This window comes from Rosa chinensis, chromosome 5 (genome assembly GCF_002994745.2).
Source record: "Rosa chinensis cultivar Old Blush chromosome 5, RchiOBHm-V2, whole genome shotgun sequence".
NCBI classification, from domain to species: domain Eukaryota; kingdom Viridiplantae; phylum Streptophyta; class Magnoliopsida; order Rosales; family Rosaceae; genus Rosa; species Rosa chinensis.
Genome location: NC_037092.1, coordinates 65,907,349 through 65,931,890, shown reverse-complemented (window position 1 = coordinate 65,931,890; position 24,542 = coordinate 65,907,349). Strand labels below are relative to the sequence as shown.

At 36.5% G+C, this 24,542-nt stretch overlaps 1 protein-coding gene across 3 annotated transcripts; it reads left to right on the top strand.

Annotated features, from left to right (window-relative positions):
- Window positions 1–8,867: 8,867 nt before the first annotated feature.
- On the top strand, window positions 8,868–24,400 carry LOC112165619 (tRNA ligase 1). Of its 3 annotated transcripts, none has more exons than XM_040506486.1 (27): window positions 8,868–9,190; window positions 9,770–10,198; window positions 10,481–10,558; window positions 10,815–10,897; window positions 11,391–11,490; window positions 11,695–11,773; window positions 13,271–13,394; window positions 14,661–14,767; window positions 14,929–15,057; window positions 15,516–15,580; window positions 15,857–16,018; window positions 16,319–16,479; window positions 16,583–16,614; window positions 17,128–17,300; window positions 18,277–18,356; window positions 19,104–19,169; window positions 19,271–19,554; window positions 19,907–20,014; window positions 20,305–20,402; window positions 20,765–20,825; window positions 20,983–21,059; window positions 21,168–21,239; window positions 21,332–21,408; window positions 21,682–21,762; window positions 22,272–22,374; window positions 22,817–22,990; window positions 23,677–24,400. In XM_040506486.1, the coding sequence occupies exons 1-27, from the start codon at window positions 9,008–9,010 to the stop codon at window positions 24,067–24,069; spliced, it is 3,579 nt and encodes a 1,192-aa protein (XP_040362420.1). In that variant the 5' UTR covers window positions 8,868–9,007; the 3' UTR covers window positions 24,070–24,400. The 3 variants fall into 3 exon arrangements, with proteins under 3 accessions (XP_040362420.1, XP_024157969.1, XP_024157970.1); XM_024302201.2 differs by having other exon boundaries at window positions 10,508–10,558; window positions 23,677–24,069; XM_024302202.2 differs by lacking the exon at window positions 8,868–9,190 and having other exon boundaries at window positions 10,108–10,198; window positions 10,508–10,558; window positions 10,815–10,901.
- The last annotated feature ends 142 nt before the right edge of the window (window positions 24,401–24,542 follow it).

Sequence of the window (24,542 nt, the reverse complement as noted above, 5' to 3'; positions counted from 1 at the left end):
TTCTCTACCCTAATTCAAGGTCAAATTGAAAACACTGATGTAAGTCTAAAGAAGCTATTGTTCCTACAAAATCTAAAACTGTGTATAAAAACCTTTGATTGGAAGATGAAAGGGGAAACACTTACCCGTGATCAGTGAAATTTTCCAGGTTTCAACCTCCGTTAGAACCCTATCAATTGGATTTATGTTGCAGACAGGTGAAATTAGATGAAAATAGTTGTGTCTTCAGAAGGGATCAAGGCCGGTCCTCCAAAGCTGATGATTATGGCAGAACAACATGAGGCAACTACATAGCCATTTTATAACCAACTCAGATACAAAGTACAGATCTGACTCTCGATCGGACTACTGAGAACTTAAATGATATAGTGAAACGGCAACCTACCTTGAAAATTGGTCGATAAAAAGAATAATAACGTTGAGAAATGGAAAGCTAATTAATAGCCTTTAAACATTGAAAGAATAAAACTAATGCTAGAGTCACCGGATGGAAGATTAACAGTCAAATGCAGACTAGGAGATCAGACTATCAGAGACTGTGAATGAAAAAGGAACTAATGGAGCCGAAAAACTGCTGGTAGTAAGTGAGTAGGTCCATTCGTATTTCATACCATCTTGGCATCTTTGCTATTGTTGCCTGATTTAACGATTAATATTAGCGCGTTAGTTTCAGGCTTCTAGCAGTACAGTAAGTCCAGTCTGGAGTGGAGTGTCCATACTAGGATATCTAGGGACTAGGGTTTGGGCCTTTGTGGGCAGCCGACCGTCAAATGTAAGGGTTGCAGGAATAACTGTAAGGGTGGTTCTATTCAGACCTCCCAATTTGCTTTTTGGACCTATCTAAATTTTTGTCAAAATTTAATCCCTATTTTAACCCTCTGTTTTAATTATAAAAAAAAACTGAATAAATAGAATGAATACCATTGATCCGCAAGAGTCATTATTCTAAAAATACTCTCTTCCTACGCAATTGTTTTTAGCCAATTGACAAATATGAATCAAAGAGTTTCATTCTTATTTTTATTTTATTCAAAATTTGTGATGCACTTCATAACTCCATAGCCATGAGAAATTAAAGAGGAAAAGAAGAACGAGTAAAGAGCAGGCCGGTTACATCACTTGAGATATGCAGGTGGTTTTAAATTATGCAAGAACCTAGAAATTTTTGTGGATTTTTGGGTTGAGAACGTAGCCTCCAGCTTGGCCCTTCTTCCAGGGCCGGCCCTGAGGGCTGCTACCTGAGGCAGCCGCCTCAGGCCACCGGTCTCCGGCGGGCCTCCGCCAATTTTTTTTTAATTTTACATATATATCTGTTGTATAATTATATATTTTACTTTTGCCCATATCAAGCAAGGGGGCTGCGCTGGTGCAGCGGTCATAGAGTTTTGCTAAATTAATTTAGACAGCACCAAGGTTCGAGTCGTAGCAGCCTTTTTTTGTTTGTTTTTTTTTTCCTTAATTAATTTCTTTGTAATTAAATGTTTTTTGTTCATTCTTTTTCCAGCTTCTATGGAAAGAATATTTTGAAATTGAATACTAATGTATTTGCCCTTTGTTTTTCATTGGTTTCTTTTGTAATATTTAAATATATTTTGTTCTTTTTATTTTTTCAACTTCTAAGAGAAAAATTATTTTAGAATTGAACACCTTATTATTTTTTTATTTTTATTTTTTGCAATACTATTAATGTAGGGATTCAATTTATATATATATATATATATATATTTGTTTGATTATAAAAAAATATACGAGGCCACATTTTAATTATTCGCCTCAGACCTCCAAAATGTCAGGACCGGCACTGCCTTCTTCTGTACTCCAACACAATTGAACTTGTAGTTCTCAATTAAATACTCTATTGTATGCCTGTATTTATCCCTTTTGACGAAACTATCGATGGCCCTTCATGCCATGTATAGAGTTTAAAATTTAAAGTTGGCAGTGTGGTCATATATTAATCCTTCATCTCCTCTCTATGTATATAGTTCCTTACCGGAAAAAGATTAAAAAAAATTGATGTTCAAAGGAATTGCATGTATCATAGTAGGAGGTATAAAAAAAAAAAGTAAAATACAAACAAGGACAAAATAGGAAGTTTGTTGGAAAAAAATTGGGATGGGAGGTCCAAAGAGCAAATTAGGAGGTTCAACTAGAACCACCCTAACTGTAAACGTTACAATTTCACCAATAAACGCAATTTGTATTTATATCCAAAAAAATGAAAATAACTGAACAAAAACAAGAACTTTCCACACATAAAATCAACTCGAGTCTTTTGCAAACTTCTTAGTTTCAAGTGCAATACAAAATTTCAGACGAATTGGAAATATTTTCCATAATAATGTTAATGATAGGACAAAAGGACAGTATCATGACAATCTTCTAATTTTCAGTTATTTGCAAAATAGAAACTAGTATAGAACACACAGACGCTCGAATACTTAATTAAGGGGCACAATAGCATAACAGTCAACTGAAATAGAGAAGTTATGAAAAAAATACATTCAGTGCACTGATATATATGCACATGCACTAACAAGAATGGACAGCTGGATGTTTTTTTTATTAGGGTGGTTCTATTCAGACCTCCCAATTTGCTTTTTATACCTCCTTCTTTATTTTTGTCCATCAAATTTCCTAATTTACCCTTATTTGTATTTTATATATTTGAATTCCATTTTATCAACCTCATATTCCGTCCGTTTATATCTTCAACTCGAGTTGGTTGCCGGGTACCAAGGGTCACTGCAAAGCTTCCGCGATTTAGTCGGCAGCGCAAGCCCAGAAACAAATATGAGCAAGAATTGGTTTGAGTTAATTTTTTGGTTGCAGAACAAAGCTTGCATGTTGATAATGAGAATAGAAATTATATTTATTTAATAAAGGGTTGTAGAATACTGATTTTCGCTGGCTCTGTTGCTCATCGGATTTATTAACCCATTGGATTTTGCCTTTGTTATAGTTGCTGAATGAAAGATTAAATATAAATTAATTCATAATTCCTTAAGTTTGATAGAGAGCAGAGACGACGGAGAAAACATATTGGATCGATCTGCAAATAAATAGTGTAAACATATCTCATTGGAACGTATCTGTTGGGATTGGACACGGCTGCAGTATTCACTTGTAATTTTTTTTTTTTTTTTTTATATACGAGGGCCAAAATCTTATATTTTCTATAAGAGGGGTAAAATAGTGATTAAATTTTACAAAAACTAGAGGAGGTCCAAATAGCAAATTAGGAGGTCTAACTAGACTCACCCTTTTTGTTATTAAAAAAAAAGATTACTTATAAATATCAATAGCTTAGATCTGCAAAAGAAAATCATAAGACTAAAAAAAAAAAAACAAGGGTCCTTGACCAAAAGCCCCAAAATGAGCTAAAGTTATCCCACTTACCCCAGCAACAGATTTTTATTTCCACTAACCCAATTTAAAGAGAAATGACAACTTTGCCCTTCACCTAATTAAAAAACTACATGATGCCACTCTGTCCTCTCTCATCTCTCTCCACGCTGCCAGCAACCTGTTTCTCTCTCCTTTCTCTCTCCTCCTCAACCTCCACCTCCGGTTTCTCTCTCTACGATCGCCGCGCAGGAGATGCAGTCCAAGCTTGAAGAAGAGGAAGAAGGCGAGGATGTGAGTGATGGTCGAGATCTACCTCCTCGGAGGTCCAGAACGACCTCACCGACGACGACGGTTTCCGATCCCCTTGGTCCTTGCCCTCCGGTTTCTCTCTCTCTCTCTCTCTCTCTCTCTCTCTCTCTCTCTCCTCTCTCTCTCTCTCTCTCTCTCTCTCTCTCTCTCTGCCATGAAAGCTCTGTTGCTCTCTCCTCGTCGTAGTCGGACAGATGACAGCGCTGATCTTCGTGCTCGCAAACGGTGGCTTCTGCAATCAGAAGGTTTGGATTGGAGAGCCTGGTCAGCGATCTCCTTCGCCTTGATTCCACTGCAGCCACCTCAAATCAATCATCTCCGGCGAGATTCAAGTCGGAGTCCGGGGATTTGGAAGCGGGGATATCAGGGTTCGGTCCGCTCCGACCCATTCTCTTCATCATTTCCGGCCAGATATTCCCCGAAGTCCGGAGCCAGTCTCCTTTTTACAAAAGTTTTTTTTTTTTTTTTTTAAATTTGGATGGAGCTTCTTGGTTGCAAATCAAAATAGTGGTGCTACTTCTGTTTTTTTTTTTTTTTTTTTTTTGGGTAAATGGTTCTACTTCGGTTGCAAAATAGTAGGCCTACAAGGAAAGAAAAAATAAAAATAAAATGTTTTATTGTCTCCCAATAGACATCTATTGGGGGTAATAGACGTTTTGAATTGATGTAATTTTTTTTTTCTGTATTCAAAGCTTTATTTGTCTAAATTTAGGGAAATTAGTTCCCATTTTGGCGACTAAAAGTCCTATTGGGGGGCAATAGACGTCTATTGGGGGCCAATACATGGCTGATAGTCATCTATTGGGGGCAATACATGGCTATTAGGGGGCAATAAACATCTATTAGAGGACAATAGACTATTGGGGCAATAGACATCTATTGGGGGCAATAGAGGTCTATTGCCCCTCTATTAGGAGGTAATAGATGTCTATTGAGGACAAAAAAACCTTTCCGGTGAGATTTTCAGCAAATTCCGGTGGGCGGCTGCCGGTGACTGGACTCCGGCGGTCAGTGACCGGGCTCCGGCAAAGTCTCCTATGGTTTCTCTTTCTTCCATTCTCTCTCTCTCTCTCTCTCTCTCTCTCTCTAAATAAAAAAGGGGTAAGGGTAAAATAGTATTAAAAAATTTATAAAAAAAAAATTCTTAATGGGGCATTAGAGAATACCTCCTTAGAGTGTTTTGGATAAAAGGGAATTAAAAATACTTAATGGGGTAAGTGGGAAAAAAATCTCTAAAAATGGGGTAAATGGACAAAAAACCCAAAAAACAAATACCTGATCAAAGCTATAAGCGCTAATACAATTGTTGATGTTATAATTTGGTTCGACGTGTACTCTCGATTTTTCAACCCATACCATGTAGTTAGGATGAGTATAAATGTCAAAAAGTCCATATAGGACTCTAACGTTTTAAAGAGTTAAACCTTCACTTGAAAGAGAATGAACCCTTTCTATATCAACAACCATGACTAGAGAGATGTTCAACCTTGACACTCCAAGTCTTCAGCCTTAGAGTTCAACTTCTTAGGTCTTGGATGGTCATCAATATGTGGTTGACTCGCTGTTCCGGAGGGCAAGATCAGAGCATGTCATGACCTCACCATTAAAAAAACTCAGTAGAAAGGAATCAAGAGCCTCAACCTTAAGGCCAAGAATTCGACCCCTAAGACTCATATCCTCAAGTCGATCCCAAGGCTTAGGTTGAAGGACACAGAGATTATAATGAAAATTTATACTCAATATCTAAAAAAAGAAACTAAGGGATCTTCAATATTTGTTTACTTTTAAACTTTTTTGTAGTAATTCTTAAAAGGTGATACCACTAAATATCAATACGAAGTTTGGGTTAAGACATGTCTAGGATTGAAAATTTTGATAGGATTAAGGATTCAGATCTTATGCATGTGGTTCAAGGCTTGAGGTGCAAGTCTAGTGATTGTCTTAGGTAGTTTAGAATTCGGTCATGTTGCGTATGAAAATCATCTAGGCTGTCTGGTAACAAACAGTTTGGACCTAAATTTAGCAATTTTCACATTCCATCAAATATAACTAATTTGAGTGAAAAGACCAAAGAGGCATTGAGTCACACGACAAAAATGAAGGCAGCATTTGTTCAGACTACCAAGATTAGAGATTTTGAGTGGTACAACTGAAAGAATGAGGAAAGTGGATCACACAGCCATGTGGTGGGGATATCCAAGTTCAAATTGGTGATTATGCAAATAATCTGGAAGGAGATTAAAAGTAATTGACCAAACCCAAGTATGCTAAAAAATGATGTCGGCTGAAGTGTTGATTTAAGGAATGAATTCTCACAAGGAAATAGCTTGAGCTAATTAAGAATTTCCAACTGCAAATATTCAAGATAGCAACTAAATCAAAGTACCAATAGACGTATCTATCAGAAAAAGGAAGACGAATCCTACTCAGATTCTACAACTCAGAGACCAAGTTAGCCTAGGTTTCAACCTGTATATATAATAGCTTCAACCTCATTGTAAACGGTCCTACACAAACACACAAATTAATATACAAATCTTTACTCAAATTTTATCTTTCAATATCATGGGTGCTTTACCTTTCACAATTTATATTCAATTTCAGCCTTTTACTTTCTTTGCTCATTTACTTTTAAGCACTTTGTTTTCCTAGTTCATTTACTTTACATGCAATTTATTTTTATACTCAAAAGTAGTTTGTAAGATAGAATCCTCTATCTATCGATCTCTTTCAGCTAGTTCGGATTTGGTTGATGCAATTCGCCGTTCACACACATATCACCTCCCAACGCTTTGACAACTGTGTCAACTTCGCCTTCATTTTCACCGTGATTTACAAGTATCTTCATCCAATAGACATCTCACTTGTCACTCAGATCTTTAAATTAACCTAAGACGTGGCAGTGATCGAGGATCTTGGTCATGATTTACTCTTAGCCAGAGTCCTTGCAAAAGAACCCAGCAAATGAGAAGGTTCCTTTCTTATCCCACAATCACTTGAAAGAAGTCAGATCAGACATAAGTCATATCAAAACCTCGGTTGGCCTTTTGGTCGCGAGTTGGCACGCTCGCATATTTCAGAAGGCTAATTGGACTGCAAGTTCGTCGGCCGAGACGATTATGAGGCAAACACAAGTATCCTTCTTGATGAGTGACTCGCAGGGCGTGCTAGCACACTGTCGAGAGGCCAAATGTGTGATTATAGATGTAGTGCGCATGTATCTGACTTGTCAAATGGTTGACACCCGAGGAAGAAACAAATCTCAGCTGAGGGTTCGATGCCTTATAATCAAGGACTTTTTGGTTGTTAATGGGATGAGTCGAGTGATGATTGGTGACTAAGTATACTTACGTTACAACTACTCCTACTGCAAAAATGTAGAATACCAATAAAAGGCAAGAAAGTAAATTGTAGACTAAGCGCGAGAATGTAAAGAACAATAAAGTAAATTGGAGGAAAGTAAATGAGCGCTAATGTAAAGAGTGAAAAAGTAAATAGCGATTAATAAAGTTCAAGAAAGTAAATAAGAATGGCTGAATGATGAATGGCTAAGCCCCAAGGTAAAGGGGAAATGATCATTTACTCAATTTTAGCTTAAAAATTGCCCACTTACCCAAACACTCTAAGAGATTATTTCCATAATACCCAATTAAGTATTTTTTTTAATTCATCTTTATTTATTTTTGGACAATTTTGCCATCTCCTTCTTTGTCACTTTGAGAAAGAAGTCATTGGAGACCTTGCTTGAGTCAGGTGGTGGACTCCGGCGGCCGATGACCGGAATCCGACAATCGATGACAGGAATCCGGCTACCGGACTGGTGACCGGATTCCGGCATCTGAATTCATTGCTCCCTAATAATACCCAGTAACCATATTATTGCCCTCCAGTAATCATATTGCCCCCCAATACTAATATTATTGCCCTCCAGTTATTTGCATAAATTCCCAAAACCAAAATGAATACACTACAGGCACAATTGATCAATTTATATGCATATTATTACCCCCAAATACTAATATTATTGTCTCCCAATAATCATATTATTGCTCCGCAATAGACATGTATAACTACTCAATAAAACTCTTTTTTTTTTCATTATTCTTTCTTCTTTCCTTATAAGCCTTATGCCAAATTTACCAAAAAAAAAAAAAAAAAAAGAACTATGTCGTCCAATACAGACGACGTCGTGGAGCTTCAGATACTCGATCAGCATGGAGCATCGGATGTGTGGCTGCTTGATTTCGAGGCGCTTTGCTCACCGCCAGCGGCGCCATCTCGTCGGAGTTATCCAGGCACTGCTTGCTCTACGGCATCGTTTCTCTGCTGATTTTGACCAACCGAAAGAAGCGAAAGAATCCAGATCTAGATCCTCCCTCCCTCCGCTCCTCAAACTCCTCCTAAGGACTTCGGCGGCGGTGCCTCCCTCAACTACTTCGAAGACGAGGACGGCAACAACGGCGATTTCGGCTCCGTGATCATCGATAACAACCTAATCGAACCACGAGGGAAGCCGAGTCGTGGACTACGGCAGAGGATGAGAGTCATCGCTGATTGGGACTGTGAGGAGGACCAGCGCCGGTGGCGAGTATGCAGGGCTCCGGCGACAGGCTTGGGAAGCAGAGGAGAGAGAGAGAGAGAGAGAGAGAGAGAGGGCAATACTGTCAAAGACTATTGGATTGGGTAAATAGAGTAAAAAACTCTTAGTGGAATAAGTGGGCAATTTTTAGGCTAAAATTAGGTAAGTGGTCACGGCCCCAAAGGTAAATGGCTTCAAGAGAAAATATTTCTAAAATGCAGCAATTGAAACAACTAAAATCGTATTAGGTTATAAGGAAAATGAAGAAAAATGATTTGAACTAGCAAAGCTGACAACTATGGAATTGAAGAAACATTTTAACTAATCCGGAGCTAAGAAAATGAAAGGAAACCCATGATAAAGTTTTGGATGGAGTTGTGTGTGTCTCGAATGGAAGAGTCCATATAAGATTCTAATCGTTCACGGAATTAAACCTTCAATTTGTTGGTCTGCAAAGTGCAAATTGCTAGAAAATTAATTTTCGGACTGTAAATTACCTTTTTTAATTTTTAATTTTTTTCTCTTTCTCTTACCAAAGGACTGTAAATTCGTAAACCAGTAAAAATTAGTAAAAGCACTTGGCTTTGGTCACGCGACTCGGATGATATAACTACTGTGTATCGCGAAACACAGAGAGCGCCTCACCTTCCCACCGAACCCGGTCGCCGTGCTAGCTTCGACTACTTGGCGCCCACGCACATAATCGTGTATATAGGAGAGAGACGTATAGGAGCTCCCTAAGTGGCACTGCAGGCCTACATTAGCAATTGAATGCCGCCTCCGCACAGGATTCTATCCGCTCTCTCCCTCACTCTTCCTCCATCTTCTTCTTCAGCCTTCGTTTCCGGAACCTTCCTCTTCCGTAGGTCATCTCCTTCCTACATAACTCCACCTCGCTCTTTCTCCTCCTCCTCCTCCATTTCTCTCTCGCATTCAACCATGCCGTACAGCCAGGTACTGATTTTCGCCTTCTTTTACGTGTTTTTGTTTACATGGATGGAATTCCGCCATTGTTTTCTGTGTTTTTGGAGCTCGTTCTCGTTTTAGGTTGCTTCGATAACGCAGCAATTTGATTGAAATTGATTGGTGATGGTTTTTTGGTTTTTGATCGTCGTCGAGTGAATTTTGTAGCCAAATTTTTAGTCGGAGATCATTTTTTTTTGCGATATGTGGATTCTATTGTTATGCAAATCCATTTTACAATGCTTAGTTTTTGTTGTGGATGAACTAGTTGAATTTACCTTTGTAATTTCATGCGGTATATGATTATTTACCATCGTTGTAGAAAAATTTACCATTATGATGCCAATTTCGAACCTTAGTTGGTTGCCTGTATGATTTGTAGGTAGTCTTGCCTATGTAAATGTGTCTGTATATACATCTTACTGTTGCTAGAGTTGTTTATGATTTAGAAATTGTATGTAAGAGCCTCAACTGCACTGTGGTGAAGATTATGAATGTGTTTATTTCGATTGAAATTTGAACTTTAGAGGCTTAAGAGGATGATTGAGATATTTTTGGTTTACTTTGCAGCGAAAGGGTGGGCAAACGTGGAGAGAGAAAACAAAGACTGACAGCTCCGTCGATAACAGACTTGGTGAATGGAGTGCTAGTGGAAGCAGTGGGCAAACTCAAGCATCAGTTCAGCCCATACAGTTTGGGAAGGTACAAGTAAATCCTGTTCCAGTACAAGGTCAAAAAGGAATATGGAAGCCTAAATCTTATGGAACTGTCAGTGGGTCTACGGCAGTAGAAGCTGAAGTACCTGTTGATAAAAGTTCGGTTGGATTAGAGCAAAATGGAGTTGGACTAGCAACTCCTCAGAAAAGTAGTTCTGGTGCAAGTAAGTTGTTCAAGGGTAATCTATTGGAAAATTTTACTGTGGACAACTCAACATATGCTCAGGTGCAAATACGAGCTACTTTCTATCCTAAATTTGAAAATGAGAAGTCAGATCAGGAGGTGCGGCTTTTCTTCTTTTTCTCTTTATGATTTTCACCTGTCGTTCTTGGTTGCCTTGGCATTTATTAAATGGGAATATCCTTACCTAGAAATGTGCTGAACAAATCATTTTAACTAAAATGCTTGCTTGCATTGTTGGATTATGTCATCTAGTTAAGAAATACATATGGGAATGTGCTTTTTTGTTTTATTTTATTTTATAGAATATTGTGACTTTATTGCTTTGTGCCTTGCAATGATTCTATCTAATTCTTCTTTGATTGCTTGTCTTGCTAATATTAGTCACTCTTTTTTTCTTCATCTATTCAGATTAGGACAAGGATGATTGAGATGGTATCTCAAGGCTTGGCTACCTTGGAGGTAAGGGATTTTCATGAGCTATTTATTATTTTGTAAAAATTACATTACTTTGTGCATTGAGATACCACTGTTGACTTTTAACTAATTACTCTTTCCTAAGAGTTGCAGATCCTACAGTTGGTTCCTCAATTGTTGTATTGAATATTATAAACTCTTGGTTCCCATAAAAGATTTGGAGTTATTTATAACCTAATTTTGATCTGTAATGACCAAAAGAATCTTCACGGAGATTTATTGATTATGATCCTTTTTGCAGGTTTCACTTAAACACTCGGGGTCACTTTTTATGTACGCTGGTAATGAGGGCGGTGCTTATGCCAAAAACAGCTTTGGTAATATGTAGGTGACAACTGTTTCTTCCCCACACTGTCAACACTTCATTTTTTTCTCTCTTTATTTTTGTGCTGTTCAATTTGGTTAATGAATAAAAGATGAATGGCCATGCAAATGTGTGTACATTTGGGTTAGCCCATGTTCCTTATTGTGAAACAACTGCTGTTTCTAATCACTCGTATTGAAGAAGGGGGCATGATATGTTAAGTGCACCAGTAAAACAGTAGTGGAATTGTATATGTTCACTGCTATTGTTATGAAACAGAATCTCTTAATCATTTCTTGGTTGATTATCTTTCTTGTGAAAAATTGGGAGGCTTACTTAAATTTATTTATCCAGCAAAGAGCAAGTTGTGGAACCATTTGGGGAAAACCTGATCAAAATAAACTTTGCTGAAATGGAAATTATGTTTTTGTTACCATTATGTCTCTATATTTCTTCAATAATCACTAGTTTATGTAGGTTAACAATAGCTGGCTGAGTATTGTACTTTTACAGATATACAGCTGTTGGTGTATTTGTTCTTGGACGGATGTTACGTGAAGCATGGGGATCTGAAGCAGCAAAAAAGCAAGCAGAGTTCAATGATTTCCTAGAGGTGTTATTCACATGACCTGATAGTAAAGAAAAATGAACATTACACTTAATATCTGTCAAAGTTTTCTTTTCTCCACCAGAAAGCAGTATTACTCATATCATATTTATAAATAAAAAATAACTTAGTGACCAATAATCATGCTCAATATATTCTTCCTGCTACCCTGCCTTCCTAAATCTGGCTTCTTGTTGGTTACTCCTGCAGAGGAACCTTATGTGCATATCAATGGAGCTCGTAACTGCAGTCCTAGGAGACCATGGACAGCGTCCAAATGAAGATTTTGGTACTGAGTGTTTTTCTTCTCTCCTTTTTCTTTCTTGTGATTTAAAAGACTTTCTACGTTCTCTCTGCTCAACCACCCCCCCCCCCCCCCCCCCCCCAACTGCATTATTTACATTTATTGCTTGACTAGATTAGTATCAAATTTTGAGCTCCTGTCTCTCTGGAGGAATCCTCTGTGTAGTTGTTTGAACATGCTGGAATAAGGGACCATTATAATGGTGATTCCACTTGTCTATGGAATCTAAAGTGTGCCATCTGTTAGTTGATTCAGTTACTGGAATCTCTATTAGCCTTGTATGCTAAGTTTCCGTTCTGTCTGTTGTATTTGTTTGTGCAAGCCTTTTAGCCCCATTGATTTTTGTGATGCACCATAGATGTTTGGGAACCATCTCCTTTTCATGAACTTAAAACTGAAATCACAAACTTTCAGATTTTCTGAGACAAAAGTATTGTACATCGATTCTGAATTCTTATTCATGAAATCAATAGGTCAAATGCCATAATTGATATATAGGTTCACAACTTTTTATATAGTTCTGAAGTTCTCCTTGTCCAGAATCCTGACTTTTCATACTTGATTCAAAAGTTGCATACCCACCTTTTTATCTTTGTACTTTGAAAAAATCTTTGTTTATTAAGTCTGATTAATCTGGTAGTTGAAACTTAAAAGTAAGTACACTTTTGGCATGATATCTCTCAAATGTCAGAGATAATGCAACTCATTTCATTGACACTTAGTGAAGCTAGGATAGTCATGGGGGCTGGGTTAAGTTACTGTGTTAACAAGATCTTTGCGGTTTTTTACCCTATACCCCCCACAGCTGCAACCTTTCCTCATTTTGCTGTATAAGTGCATATAAGGAAAGTATATTTGAAAGTAGAAATAGTATGACTGTCATGTAATGAGATGATCTGGAGGCATAAGGTTGAGTGACCTTCTAGAAGTTCTTTTCCCCACAATAGCTACAAAAGGTCTATTGCATAAGGTTATTATTTTTCTTGGTGTACAGATGTACCTAAATTTTGAGGCTAAAATGAGTGCATCTTATAATCTTGTTTGAGTTCTACTCAGTACAAGTTGAATTGTGTTATCATCATCTTCATTATTGTTATTCTCATTGTCATAGTCAATGTACTGTCTTTTTTTTTTTTTTTTTTCGCTTTGTTTCTTTCCGACAGTTCTCTTTAGTATTTACTTAAAATTAACACTTTGTTGCTGATCCTTGCTGTTTATATATATACAGTTTTTTTATTTTTATTATTTTTTTAAATTCCTTGTGAGTTCATGCTTTTCCTGGTGCAGCTCAATTGTCCCTCTTTTTTTTTTTTTTGGGTTTGCAACAAACAAAGCATATTTCTTGTTGCACATTTGTTCATTATTACTGTCAGAAGTAACTATCCCATTCCTTATGCTCCATGTTTAGTTCTTGCTGTATATAAAAAAGAGGATGAAAAAAATAAAAAACTTTCAACCTTATGTGGTTTTTGTATCAAACAGTTGTGGTGACAGCAGTCACAGAGCTGGGCAATGGGAAGCCAAAGTTCTACTCAACCCCTGAGGTTATTGCTTTCTGTCGGAAATGGCGCCTTCCGACAAATCATGTATGGCTGTTCTCAACAAGGTGATAACAAGCTATCCTCTGCTTATGGTACATCAGTGGTTTTACGGTTGTTGTGTATAAATCATGGTTAGCATTTTAAATCATAATAGTTTCGTACTTATATTACTTCCATAAAAACATCTGTATAGGGTATGTCTAAAACCTTTTAGCATATGTGTATTTTGTTCTGGTTATAAGTAGGAAATCAAAGGTCAAAGCAATATCTATTGTTGTTCTCATTCCAGTGATGCATTGTGGTATAAGCTGGTATACTAATTATTTCTGATCTCTCTTTGGATTTGGTTATCATGACATTTTTTCTGGGGTTTTTGATGTCTGGACACAAATAAAAATTTCCTGTGTGGATGAGAAGTGTTTTGTGCCACCATTCATGCTGTTATCCATTTGATATATTGCTGAGATGTGGCTATAGGTTGGGGTGGAGGCTGGAATTTCAAATATTTGGGTGTTATATTAGGTGGAAATGCATGTGCTGTTACAATTTTTGGATACTGTTGTAGATTTACACTAAATGGTTGGATGAAAGTTTGCAAATCTAATGGTTCATCTTACATTGGAAGTTAGGTGAAGTGGCAAAGCTGACTGAAAAATATTTTAAGATTTAGGTTTGTGTCTTCTTGATAGGTAGTTTTCATTAGCTAAGAACCAATGACTTGTGAACTTTAACGACTACAAAAGTCAAACACTTCATTATATACCCAAAATGAAAAGAAAAAGACAAACATGAGTTTGAGACACACATGCGCGCGCACATTATATATTTAAACAACTTCAATATAGCTTAGAGCCTGGTTACAGTTCTGAGTTTTTTATTAAATTTAATTTAACTGGAGAAGGGTATAAAAGCAGAGGTACTATTATGAATCATAGTGTGTGCGCACGCACGCTTGCGCACACATTATATATTTAAACAACTTCAATATAGCTTAGAGCCTGGTTACAGTTTTGAGTTTTTGATTAAAGTTAATTTAGCTGGAGAAGGGTATAAAAGCAGAGGTACTATTATGAATCATAGTGTATGGTTTGATTCTCATATTTGTCATTCAGATAACCCCTCTGAAAACATTTTGCAGTTAAGTCATAGTATTATAATTTGTTGTGTTAATCCATTCCTTTTTTGTAACTAAAGGAAAGCAGTGACATCGTTTTTTGCTGCCTTTTTGATTCTCATATTTGTCATTCAGATAACCCCTCTGAAGACATTTTGCAGTTAAGTCATAGTATTATAATTTGTTGTGTTAATCTATTCCTTTTTTGTAACTAAAGGAAAGCAGTGACATCGTTTTTTGCTGCCTTTGATGCCTTGTGTGAAGAAGGAACTGCAACAACTGTGTGCAGAGCTCTTGATGAAGTTGCAGATATATCTATACCAGGTAACCTTTCAAATGTATTATTTAACTATCTTTGTCATCTTCTGCTTTATAATTGGCTCCGCATGCATCACAGATTCTCATTCATTTGGTGTTTCTATTTCTGTGTTAGCAACAGTTGAAAACTTGTTAGATGCAGAACTAAATTATCCTTTAATATGCAGGTTCAAAAGATCATATCAAGGAGCAGGGTGAAATCTTAGAGGGTATTGTTGCTCGTATTGTAAGCCATGAGAGCTCAAAGCATATGGTGGAAGTCTTAAAAAATTTCCCTCCTCCCCCAATGGAAGGAGGTATGATGGTTCATTCTGTCATTTATGATGTTTTGATTATAGGTCAAATTAAACTGGAGAAGTTTTTAATTGAGTCCACCTTAAAATGTGGTCCCATTATCTAACTGTTCATGGCCAGGTCATCAAATCAGCCAAATCGGTAAGACGGTAAATATGTACTGACCATTTATAATTAGTATAAAACAATTACTGATTTGGCTGACTTTCGGTAAGGGTGATCTTTGAAGGTGAGCTAAATGTGGACTGTTCGAGTGCTTAACCCCTTGCTGGATGAAGTCCAACACTGTAGTCATTTCTTTTCATAAATAGAGGCTATCCTCTTTAAAAACTGTGTTCCAAATTTGGAATGTTAGTGATATTATAAGCACCAGTCAAACTATTTAATATGAAATTTTAGCTGGTGAATAGCCCAACAGTGTGTACAATTTTTAAACACCAGAGTTTGCTGTATATTTCAGCTGGTCATGATTTGGGACCTAGCCTAAGGGAGATTTGTGCTGCAAATAGGTCGGATGAAACACAGGTAATGATTAATTCTTCGAATATGAGAATTACTATACTATACTATAAATGAAGCACTCAGGCTTCACCAAAATATGAATTGCCAAATAGAAATATAAACTTTATAATAAAGTTCTCTAAAATAGTTACTATAGTAAAATGAAAAAAAGGGAAAAAATATAAATATAAAGAGCCTTCGGCAATCACACGTGCATTGCACATGTATGAGGCTAGTAAAAGTAAAAAAGCCGATCAAATATTTTCATGAGTAATTTACTTTTTGATTATCCTTTTGCAGCAAATAAAAGCTCTTCTCAAGGGTGTTGGCTCCTCTTTTTGCCCTGACCATTCAGACTGGCTTGGGGGAGCTGGTGATGCCCAATCTAGAAATGCAGATAAAGCAGTGGTTTCAAAATTTTTACAATCTCACCCTGCTGATTTTTCTACCACCAAATTGCAGGTCAGACTCTGTTCCATTTCAAGCTAATTTTGATACATTGTCGTACATCAAATTATACTTCTGGAAGTCTTAAGATGTTTTTGTAAAAGAATCTTATTCTCTCTGTATCGGTCCTTTTAAGAGCAACTTCTTTTCTTTTTCTTTTTTTCTCTCATCAAAATTATGAATGGCTTATGGAAAGTTCAATTTTGTATCACTTTGATGTTTTTGAGAATGTCTATTCAAGCCATCCACTGTTCAAGTTTTCTTAATTTTGGGTTGGGCTCTTCCCCTTGGCAATAATATTTATTACTGAATCAGGAAGTGATTCGTTTGATGAGAGAAAAGCGTTTTCCTGCTGCCTTTAAATGCTACCATAACTACCACAAACAGGATTCCATGTCCAATGACAACCTTTTCTACAAAATGGTTATTCATGTCCATAGTGACTCTGCATTTCGGCGTTATCAGAAAGAGATGAGGTATTGTTCAAATTTCTTTAGTCAGTAGCCTATCTTTTTTCATAATTTTTTTTTTCAAATAGATGTTTTTGTAATTGTTTCTATATTATTGGGTGCATTTCAGGTCGAAGCCAGGACTTTGGCCTTTATATCGAGGTAAAAGATCTTGCTGAACATAATAATCTCAAATAAAATTTATGTTTAGGACTTGTATCCCATCAAATGTGATCTCTATTATAGACAGGTAGTATTTTTTGGATTATTTCACGAATGACCATTAAAAACCTGTTGTTTTATGGACAGTGATTCTCATTTTGGTTGGCCTCTTCAATGATGTTTCCATGTTTCAAAAATATATATTCAGAGATTCTAAGAAAACATCTTTTAAACCTTTAAGTTTCTGAACAGTTTTTGCATTATTAAATAATGGTCATGAGAAATATGTATGTTGGTATATGAACAATGATTCTCTAATGATGTTTCAGTTATTTAAGCATATATTCAGAGATACTAAGAAAATATTTTTTCTACCTTTATAATGGTATAAATGAGGGCCAAGGCCTGGGGGGTAGATGAGAATCAAACTCTCCATGTGTGTGGGATAAGTACCTGTCATATATTTTAACTTGAGGTGTTTATTTGGTAATGATACTCTTCATACTTCTGTAGGTTTTTTCGTTGACATTAATTTGTTCAAGGCAAGCAATGAGAGAGCTGCTGAGATTGCAAAAAACAAAAGTACTGTTGTGGACGATGATGGTGGCACTGGTATGTCCGGAAAACATGGATTGGCTGATGAAGACGCAAACTTAATGATCAAATTGAAATTTCTTACCTATAAGGTACAATTCATATCATAGAACAATTCAACATTTTTCTTTTTAAAAATCTCTGAAGGGTACAGTACTGAAATGGTGATTGATCTCTTTACTTGTCAAATATATATGCCAGATAAATGTACCTTTTTCATGTTTGAAATTGGCTGCCAAGTGGTGCGTATAATAATAGTAGCAGGTTTATATTTATATCTTTTGGGTTAGCAAGGTCAAAGTCTAGAGGATTGTACTTTCAGTTGAGTACTGACAATAATGAATGTTTGACTTCGTATTGATGATTGTTGTTGTTGTCAATCCTTTTGATAGAATTTGCACTTTTTTTTTTTTTGGAAATACTTCATTGTTGGTAAAATAAGGAAGCGCAAATATCGTGTGCTGTATGTGAAAGGACTATATTGAATGGAAGAAACTGTGAGGCTAGCTATGTAAAAATATCTTAAATGTTGGCTTATGAAGAAATGGGCCGCTTAAAAATGAGTAAGGCTCAATAATGTAATAGCTGTAAAGTATAAAAGTAAGACTTTGCAGTAGTTGGAAGTGAGACAAAATGTTGAATTCAAGTACCTGCTGTAGTCGATGTTCTTTACTTTCTGTTGGTTTTATAAACTTCTGAAGAACAGGGGGCTTCAACTCACCGCTTTTGAGTTTCGAAACATTGGTTATAGTTAGCACTAGCAGACTCACCATAAGAAATGCTAAATTAGTTGTAAGAAAGTAGTCTTTGAATGTTTGGAGGTCTTCTTGGCTAGAAAAGGGTATTATGATTATGAAGGATTGATTGTGTTAGTTATGAAATAATTTGAAAAATTAAGCTTTTCGTAACAGTGTAAAATCAACAATACTAACTATTTCATTTTCAACTTATAGTTTTGCTATTTTTTTTTCTATACAATGTAATGTATACAATAGGCACTTACAAAGCCTATTACTTGATCCGCAATGGTTTGTCAATGGTTTTGATGGTGCTTATCTTTTGTTGTAGTTGCGTACCTTTTTGATCCGCAATGGTTTGTCAATTCTTTTTAAAGAAGGTCCGGCTGCTTATAAAGCCTATTACTTGAGGTGAGGTTCTGAGCTTGTCTCACATGATGTGAAATGGGGCTCTGGAGTTTTAGTTGTACTGCAGGTTTAGGGTACATATAATTATGACATTAAGGTTTTTTATTTATTTATTTATTTTTTCATTCAAGAAAACACTTTAATGGGAAAGTAAACAAAAAAAATTGTGTTGCTTAGATGGGCATTTTTTTTATTGACCTGATTGTTAATTTTGCTTATAAAATATTAGGAATCCTTATTAATCTCTGGAACTTAAATATTAAGACTTATTGATTCCAAACACCTTCAGGTTGACAGATTCGGATCCCATTTTATCTTTGTGGTTTAATATTATGAGGAATTTAATGCATACAGTGACCGACCATGTTGTCACTACTCACTAGAATTATGGATAAATCTTCATCTATTCCATTCAAATTCCACTTCACTTTCCTTCTCGATAGTCTTATTATTATTTTTTTTTTTTGCTATTAAGTATTACTAGCCAAATTTCAATGCTAAATGAATGACAAGAATAATTTTAGCCACTGTCATGATTTATGAACCTGATGATTCTCTGAAGTATTTAAAAATGTCACATTTACCAGCCCGGTACCGTTTGATAACTTAATGGGTATTCTGGTTGTTACTTATTACAGTTAAAAAGAATCCATAAGCTGTACCTAGTAATTCTGAGGAACTGTAAACTTCCTATGTTACTCTGACTGGGTCTTGCATGTGACTAATTTTCCTTTTCTTCTATCATTGTAGGCAAATGAAAATATGGGGCACTTCAGCAGGAAAGCAGAGGGAGCTCAGCAAAATGCTTGATGAATGGTGATTTTATATAGCCTTACTTTGTTTCAGTGTTCTCTCCACCTAAAGACTTATGTGATTTTGTTCTCTGAGGTGGTAGGATTTTGTTTGTTCATTTTCAGGGCTGTGTACATACGACGGAAATGTGGAAACAAACAGCTGTCGTCATCAGTGTACCTCAGTGAGGCTGAGCCTTTCCTTGAACAATATGCTAAACGGAGCCCACAGAATCAGGCTCTTATAGGATCTGCTGGAAACTTAGTAAGGGCTGAAGACTTCTTGGCCATAGTTGAGGGAGGAAGAGATGAAGAGGGTGATCTTGAGAAGGAGTTTGTACCATCAAGCCCCAGTGCCTCAACCGGGGACATCATTCCAAAGGCTGAGGGTCTGATTGTATTCTTTCCTGGTAACAACTTTTCCTTTTTGACGGAGTGTTGTATGGATTGAAGTTTTGTGCAATCTTTATGTTTCTCTTTGCTGTAGATTCTTATAAGTCATCGAATTCTTGGAAGCAAATTTTTGCTTCTTGGATACTCAAAATCTTCCATAATTTTACATTACTGCCCCTTTGAACTATGTTTCCATTTCCATTTCCATTTGCATTTCTCGATTGTCATGTGCTCTACTATTTGGATATATGCTGTTGTTTTGTTATATGGGTTCTTATATTTATTTACTCCCACTTTGGGCTGTAGTTTATGCAACTCAACACATACTCTGCATGTCTTAATATCCCTTTCTTGGATTGACATTTCCAGGACTACCTGGTTCTGCTAAGTCAGCACTGTGCAAGGAACTACTCAAAGCCCCTGGAGGATTTGGGGATGATAGGCCAGTTCACACTCTTATGGGTGACCTTGTTAAAGGTGTTTTTCCATCTCGTCCAGAAACTTTTGCAGACTATTAATTTTGGACAATCAGAACAAAGCATTTTCGAAGTTGGCGAATGCTTTCTGAATTGAGATATTTTCATTACAATAGCAAGCTTTAAATTTACACAAGTTATTGACCCATTAAATGTGTAGGATGGCAAGCTTAAAATATCTAGAATTTAAGGGTTTCTCAGTTAATAATCCTCATCTTTAACCAGAGAGTTGTTATTTGGATGCTTGATGAATTAGTATGTTAATGACTATCTTTTCATTGTTGTGAACAGGAAGATATTGGCAGAAGGTCGCTGATGAGCGGAAGAAAAAACCGTATTCTATAATGCTTGCAGACAAGAATGCACCAAATGAAGAAGTGTGGAGACAGGTAATATACTCGCTTCCTCTTCTTTTGTGATGATTCTCAAAAGATGATACTGCAATCTTTCAATGGAGTATCCAGAAACTATGTTCCATCTAGCACATTTGGAGCTTCCTCTTTGGCTCAACATGGAGACCAAAAATGCTTTTGACCAATGTCAGTTTATTAAGAAGATGACTAGTCAGCGGGAAGTCAATTTCTCTGGTTTCATGGAAAAACCTCATGAGTTTTAGATCTGAACTTTTTTCTTTTGGTAAAATATGATTTGGAAGGTTAAAATCAAATTATTTTGCGTTCCTTTCCAAATGAAAATCTATTTTGTGCTTATCAGAATTATACTAATGTTTTCCTCTTTTTGTTTGTTGCAGATTGAAGACATGTGCCACAGAACCGGGGCCAATGCAGTTCCAGTTGTTCCTGATTCTGAAGGTTCTGTTGTTCTTGATGCTGTTATTTTTGTGTTCGATTTTTGGATTTACTGCTTAATTCATTAAATCGATACTGAATAGAGTGCACCATGATTAGCTTAGTGACGATGTTTGGATCTCTTTTGGTTGGTCTTACACTGTGGTCTTTAAATCTGCAGGCACTGATTCAAATCCGTTTTCTCTTGATGCATTAGCGGTTTTCATGTATCGTGTGCTTCAACGTTCTAATCATCCGGTATGCGTTTGGTTCTTATAATTTCTTCTCTTTTTCTTCGTCAAAGATATCATCAGACACTTTGTCATTAACATCATCCTAATACTCACATGTTCTGAATGTCTGAAGGGAAACCTCGACAAGAATTCTCCAAATGCTGGCTATGTGCTGTTAATGTTCTATCACCTTTATGAGGGCAAAGTATGGCTTATCATTTGAAAATTTCTTGTTGATGCTATATTGATGTACCCAATTTTGCACTTTTCTGAACAATTGTAGTTTAAATTCCTCAGAGTCGTAGCGAGTTTGATGGTGAATTAGTTGAGCGTTTTGGTTCGCTTGTCAAGATACCACTGCTGAAATCTGATAGGTATTTCATTTTATTATTTTAAATCTATTTGTATTTTCAATTTTAGTGTAAAACTAGAATGAACTTGAGTTACATTACAATAAGCTAACATTTGCCATTATGGTAATAATATGTCCATGTTTGAAAACTGTGCTGTATACAAGGGAAAATGTAACATGATTGGTTTGTGCTGTGATAGTGCTTCAATTAAATACAAAAAGCATATATGATGTGTCCTGTTGTTCCTGCCATGCAATTACATTGATGTGATGGTCATTTACTTTGCATCCCCAGGAATCCATTACCTGATCCTGTGAAATCAACTCTTGAGGAGGGAATAAATTTATACAAGCTTCACACTAAGAAACATGGAAGGTTGGTACTGCAACATTATGCATGTTTTAGAGACTTCATTTTCACACAATCTTAATGTTATTTGTTGATTGAAGACCTGTATCAAATTTCAGTATTTGCTTCTTTGACCCCGTTCTTTTTATAAAATATTAATGTTCAAGTAGAATGATCAGTAAAAGATGTAGTGGGCAACCTTGTGCTGGCTTTTTGTTTGTCTCCTAGTGGATTAAATTTCATGTTTCATAAAGATAGTTTAATGAAACCTCTCTTTCCCATTTCAATTACGAAGAATAAAATATAAAAAAATTTCTTAGACTAGATTTTTTTCAAAACGGAGGTTCTTTTCTTTTCATTTTCCTTTTCCACTTGGCTTTTCCACAAGACAAGCTTTCAACTGTGTTCTTACACCATTATTTCAACCCTTTTCTAATAGTAGAATAACTCTGTAATTTGGCTCGTCATTTCAAACCAATATTTTGCTGCTTTGATGATTGTTAATCTTATGTTCTTGGTTGTGAGTCTGTACTCAGGTTGGAGTCTACCAAGGGAACCTATGCAAATGAGTGGGCTAAATGGGAGAAACAGTTGCGAGATGTTTTATTTGGCAATTCAGAGTATCTTAATTCTGTTCAGGTTGGTATATACTTAGATATATGTGCATTTTATATATATATATATACACACACACACACACACACACACAGCTTCTCCACTGCGGACGTCTGCAATTTTTCTTAGCTACGGATTTCCAGTTTTTACCCACTTTTTTGGCTGAAAATTTGTAGAGATGATCTATACATTAGGACCTAAAAACTGAACGGTTAAGATGTGAAAATATGATCAAAAAGTGGGTCAAATATGGAAATCCGTACCTTTTTGCTTAGGTGCGGATATCCGCACCTGAGCAAGGTATATATACATACATACATACATATATATATATATATATTATAGATTCTATATGTGTTTCTCATTTACCTTCCGAGCTGTTGACTGGATCTTTTACATTGACTGTCACTGGAATTAGTTTTTCCAGATCCCTATATGACCTTTCTATACCATCTTATGTCTCTAGGTTCCTTTTGAGTCTGCTGTTAAGGAAGTATCAGAAGAGCTAAGTAAGATTGCAAAAGGTGAGTATGAGACTCCAGAGTACAGAACTCCAGATTCTGGGAAGAGGAAGATCGGGGCCATTGTTTTTGCTGCCATTAGCCTGCCTATTACCGAAATCAAAGGTTTGCTTGATAATGTAAGTACATATTGTCTCTCATCTATTCTTCCAACTATTTACTTGTCAATAGTTTGTGGAACTCAATTTAACTCTACTGAATAAGTGCAAATTTTACCCCTCTTATATCTTTGGTACAATCCAAACTAGAATCGAAATCGCTTATATCATTTATCTGACTTTCAAGTTCCGTTTTTTTTTTTTTTGGTTTTGGTTGTTTTGTTGTTTTTGACAAACAACTGAACTTTAATTCATCTAATCTCCCACATAACCAATTATTTATCCTAGTCGATGTGAAAAGTACTTGAGAAGACGTCTATGCCCTGGCTGGCAGGTTTAAACAGATTTCTGGCTAGGCATGTTTTTCTGTTTCATTGCAAATCAAAGTGTGAATATTTACTTATTTAGTACTTGGCCAGTCCAAGAGGAAACCATCATTTTGCCTTCGGCTTGATGAATATTGATCACCAACTGGAGTCTGGTTTCAGCCATGCTTGTCACATGGATATTTTCAATTGACTGCCATGTCAAAGTTGAACGCTTGTTCTTTCTTGCAATGTATACTGTATACGAATGGGTGGGCCTTATATTTAGGGTAAACATGAAGTGATGAACGAAGCCGATCTGCAATACACTTTTGAATTACGTTTCTGAACATGATAATATATGTGATGATTGTTTTTAATTTATTAATTAATTTCATGCAGTTGGCTGGGACAGATAGTAAAGCCGCAGCTTTCCTCAAAGACAAGAATTTGGAGAACCAGATTAATGAGGCCCATGTTACTCTTGCACACAAGAGAAGTCACGGTGTTACTGCAGTGGCTAATTACGGCATCTTCCTACACAAACAGGTCCCTGTGGATATAACTGCACTGCTCTTCACGGATAAAATTGCTGCGTTTGAAGCATGCCCTGGCTCTGTTGAAGGTGAAAGAGTCGTCTCCAAAAACGAGTGGCCACATGTTACCTTATGGACTGCAGAGGGTGTTGCAGCTAAGGAGGCCAACATGTTACATAATTTGCATTTAGAAGGGAAGGCTACTCGTATTGCAATTGACCCACCTGCCACCATTCAGGGGCCGCTGGAGTTTTACTGAAGTCATCGTTTCTTTGGCTTTATTCGTGAACTAGATTGACCTTGATAGAGAGTAGAATACAGTTTCCTTTGATGATGCTGGTGTTGAAATGAAGAGAGAGCTCAGCTGCCAAGTGGAGGAGAAAATTTTGCATATAACAAGAAAATTTTGATGTATTAATTCTTTTGATAGTTTGTATATAGGCAATTGCAAACTCGAAGCTGACTCGTATAGTTTACATATGGAATCCTTGACAAAAACACAGTCGGGGACCGAGATACCTTGATATATGAGTCAACATTTTGATGACTTTCCTATTCTAGGTCTAATAATAACAATTTTGTTAGTATTACTTGGCCACTTGCAATGGAAATAATTCATCTGTGCCTAAAATTTTGAGAGGCACAGTTTTTGGGTGTGTATTGACTGGATGCTCATCTGTCATCCGTGCCTCCCTACTCTGTCATTTGGCCCCTTTTTCCAGTAGTTGGTGC

What these genes read in the sequence shown, in the direction of transcription:
- LOC112165619 (XM_040506486.1), top strand. Translation starts at nt 9,008, where the DNA reads ATGCCGCCTCCGCACAGGATTCTATCCGCTCTCTCCCTCACTCTTCCT. An exon ending in CAACCATGCCGTACAGCCAG is followed by an intron (nt 9,191 to 9,769) that starts GTACTGATTTTC and finishes TTTACTTTGCAG; the next exon opens with CGAAAGGGTGGGCAAACGTG. An exon ending in AGTTCAATGATTTCCTAGAG is followed by an intron (nt 11,491 to 11,694) that starts GTGTTATTCACA and finishes TTACTCCTGCAG; the next exon opens with AGGAACCTTATGTGCATATC.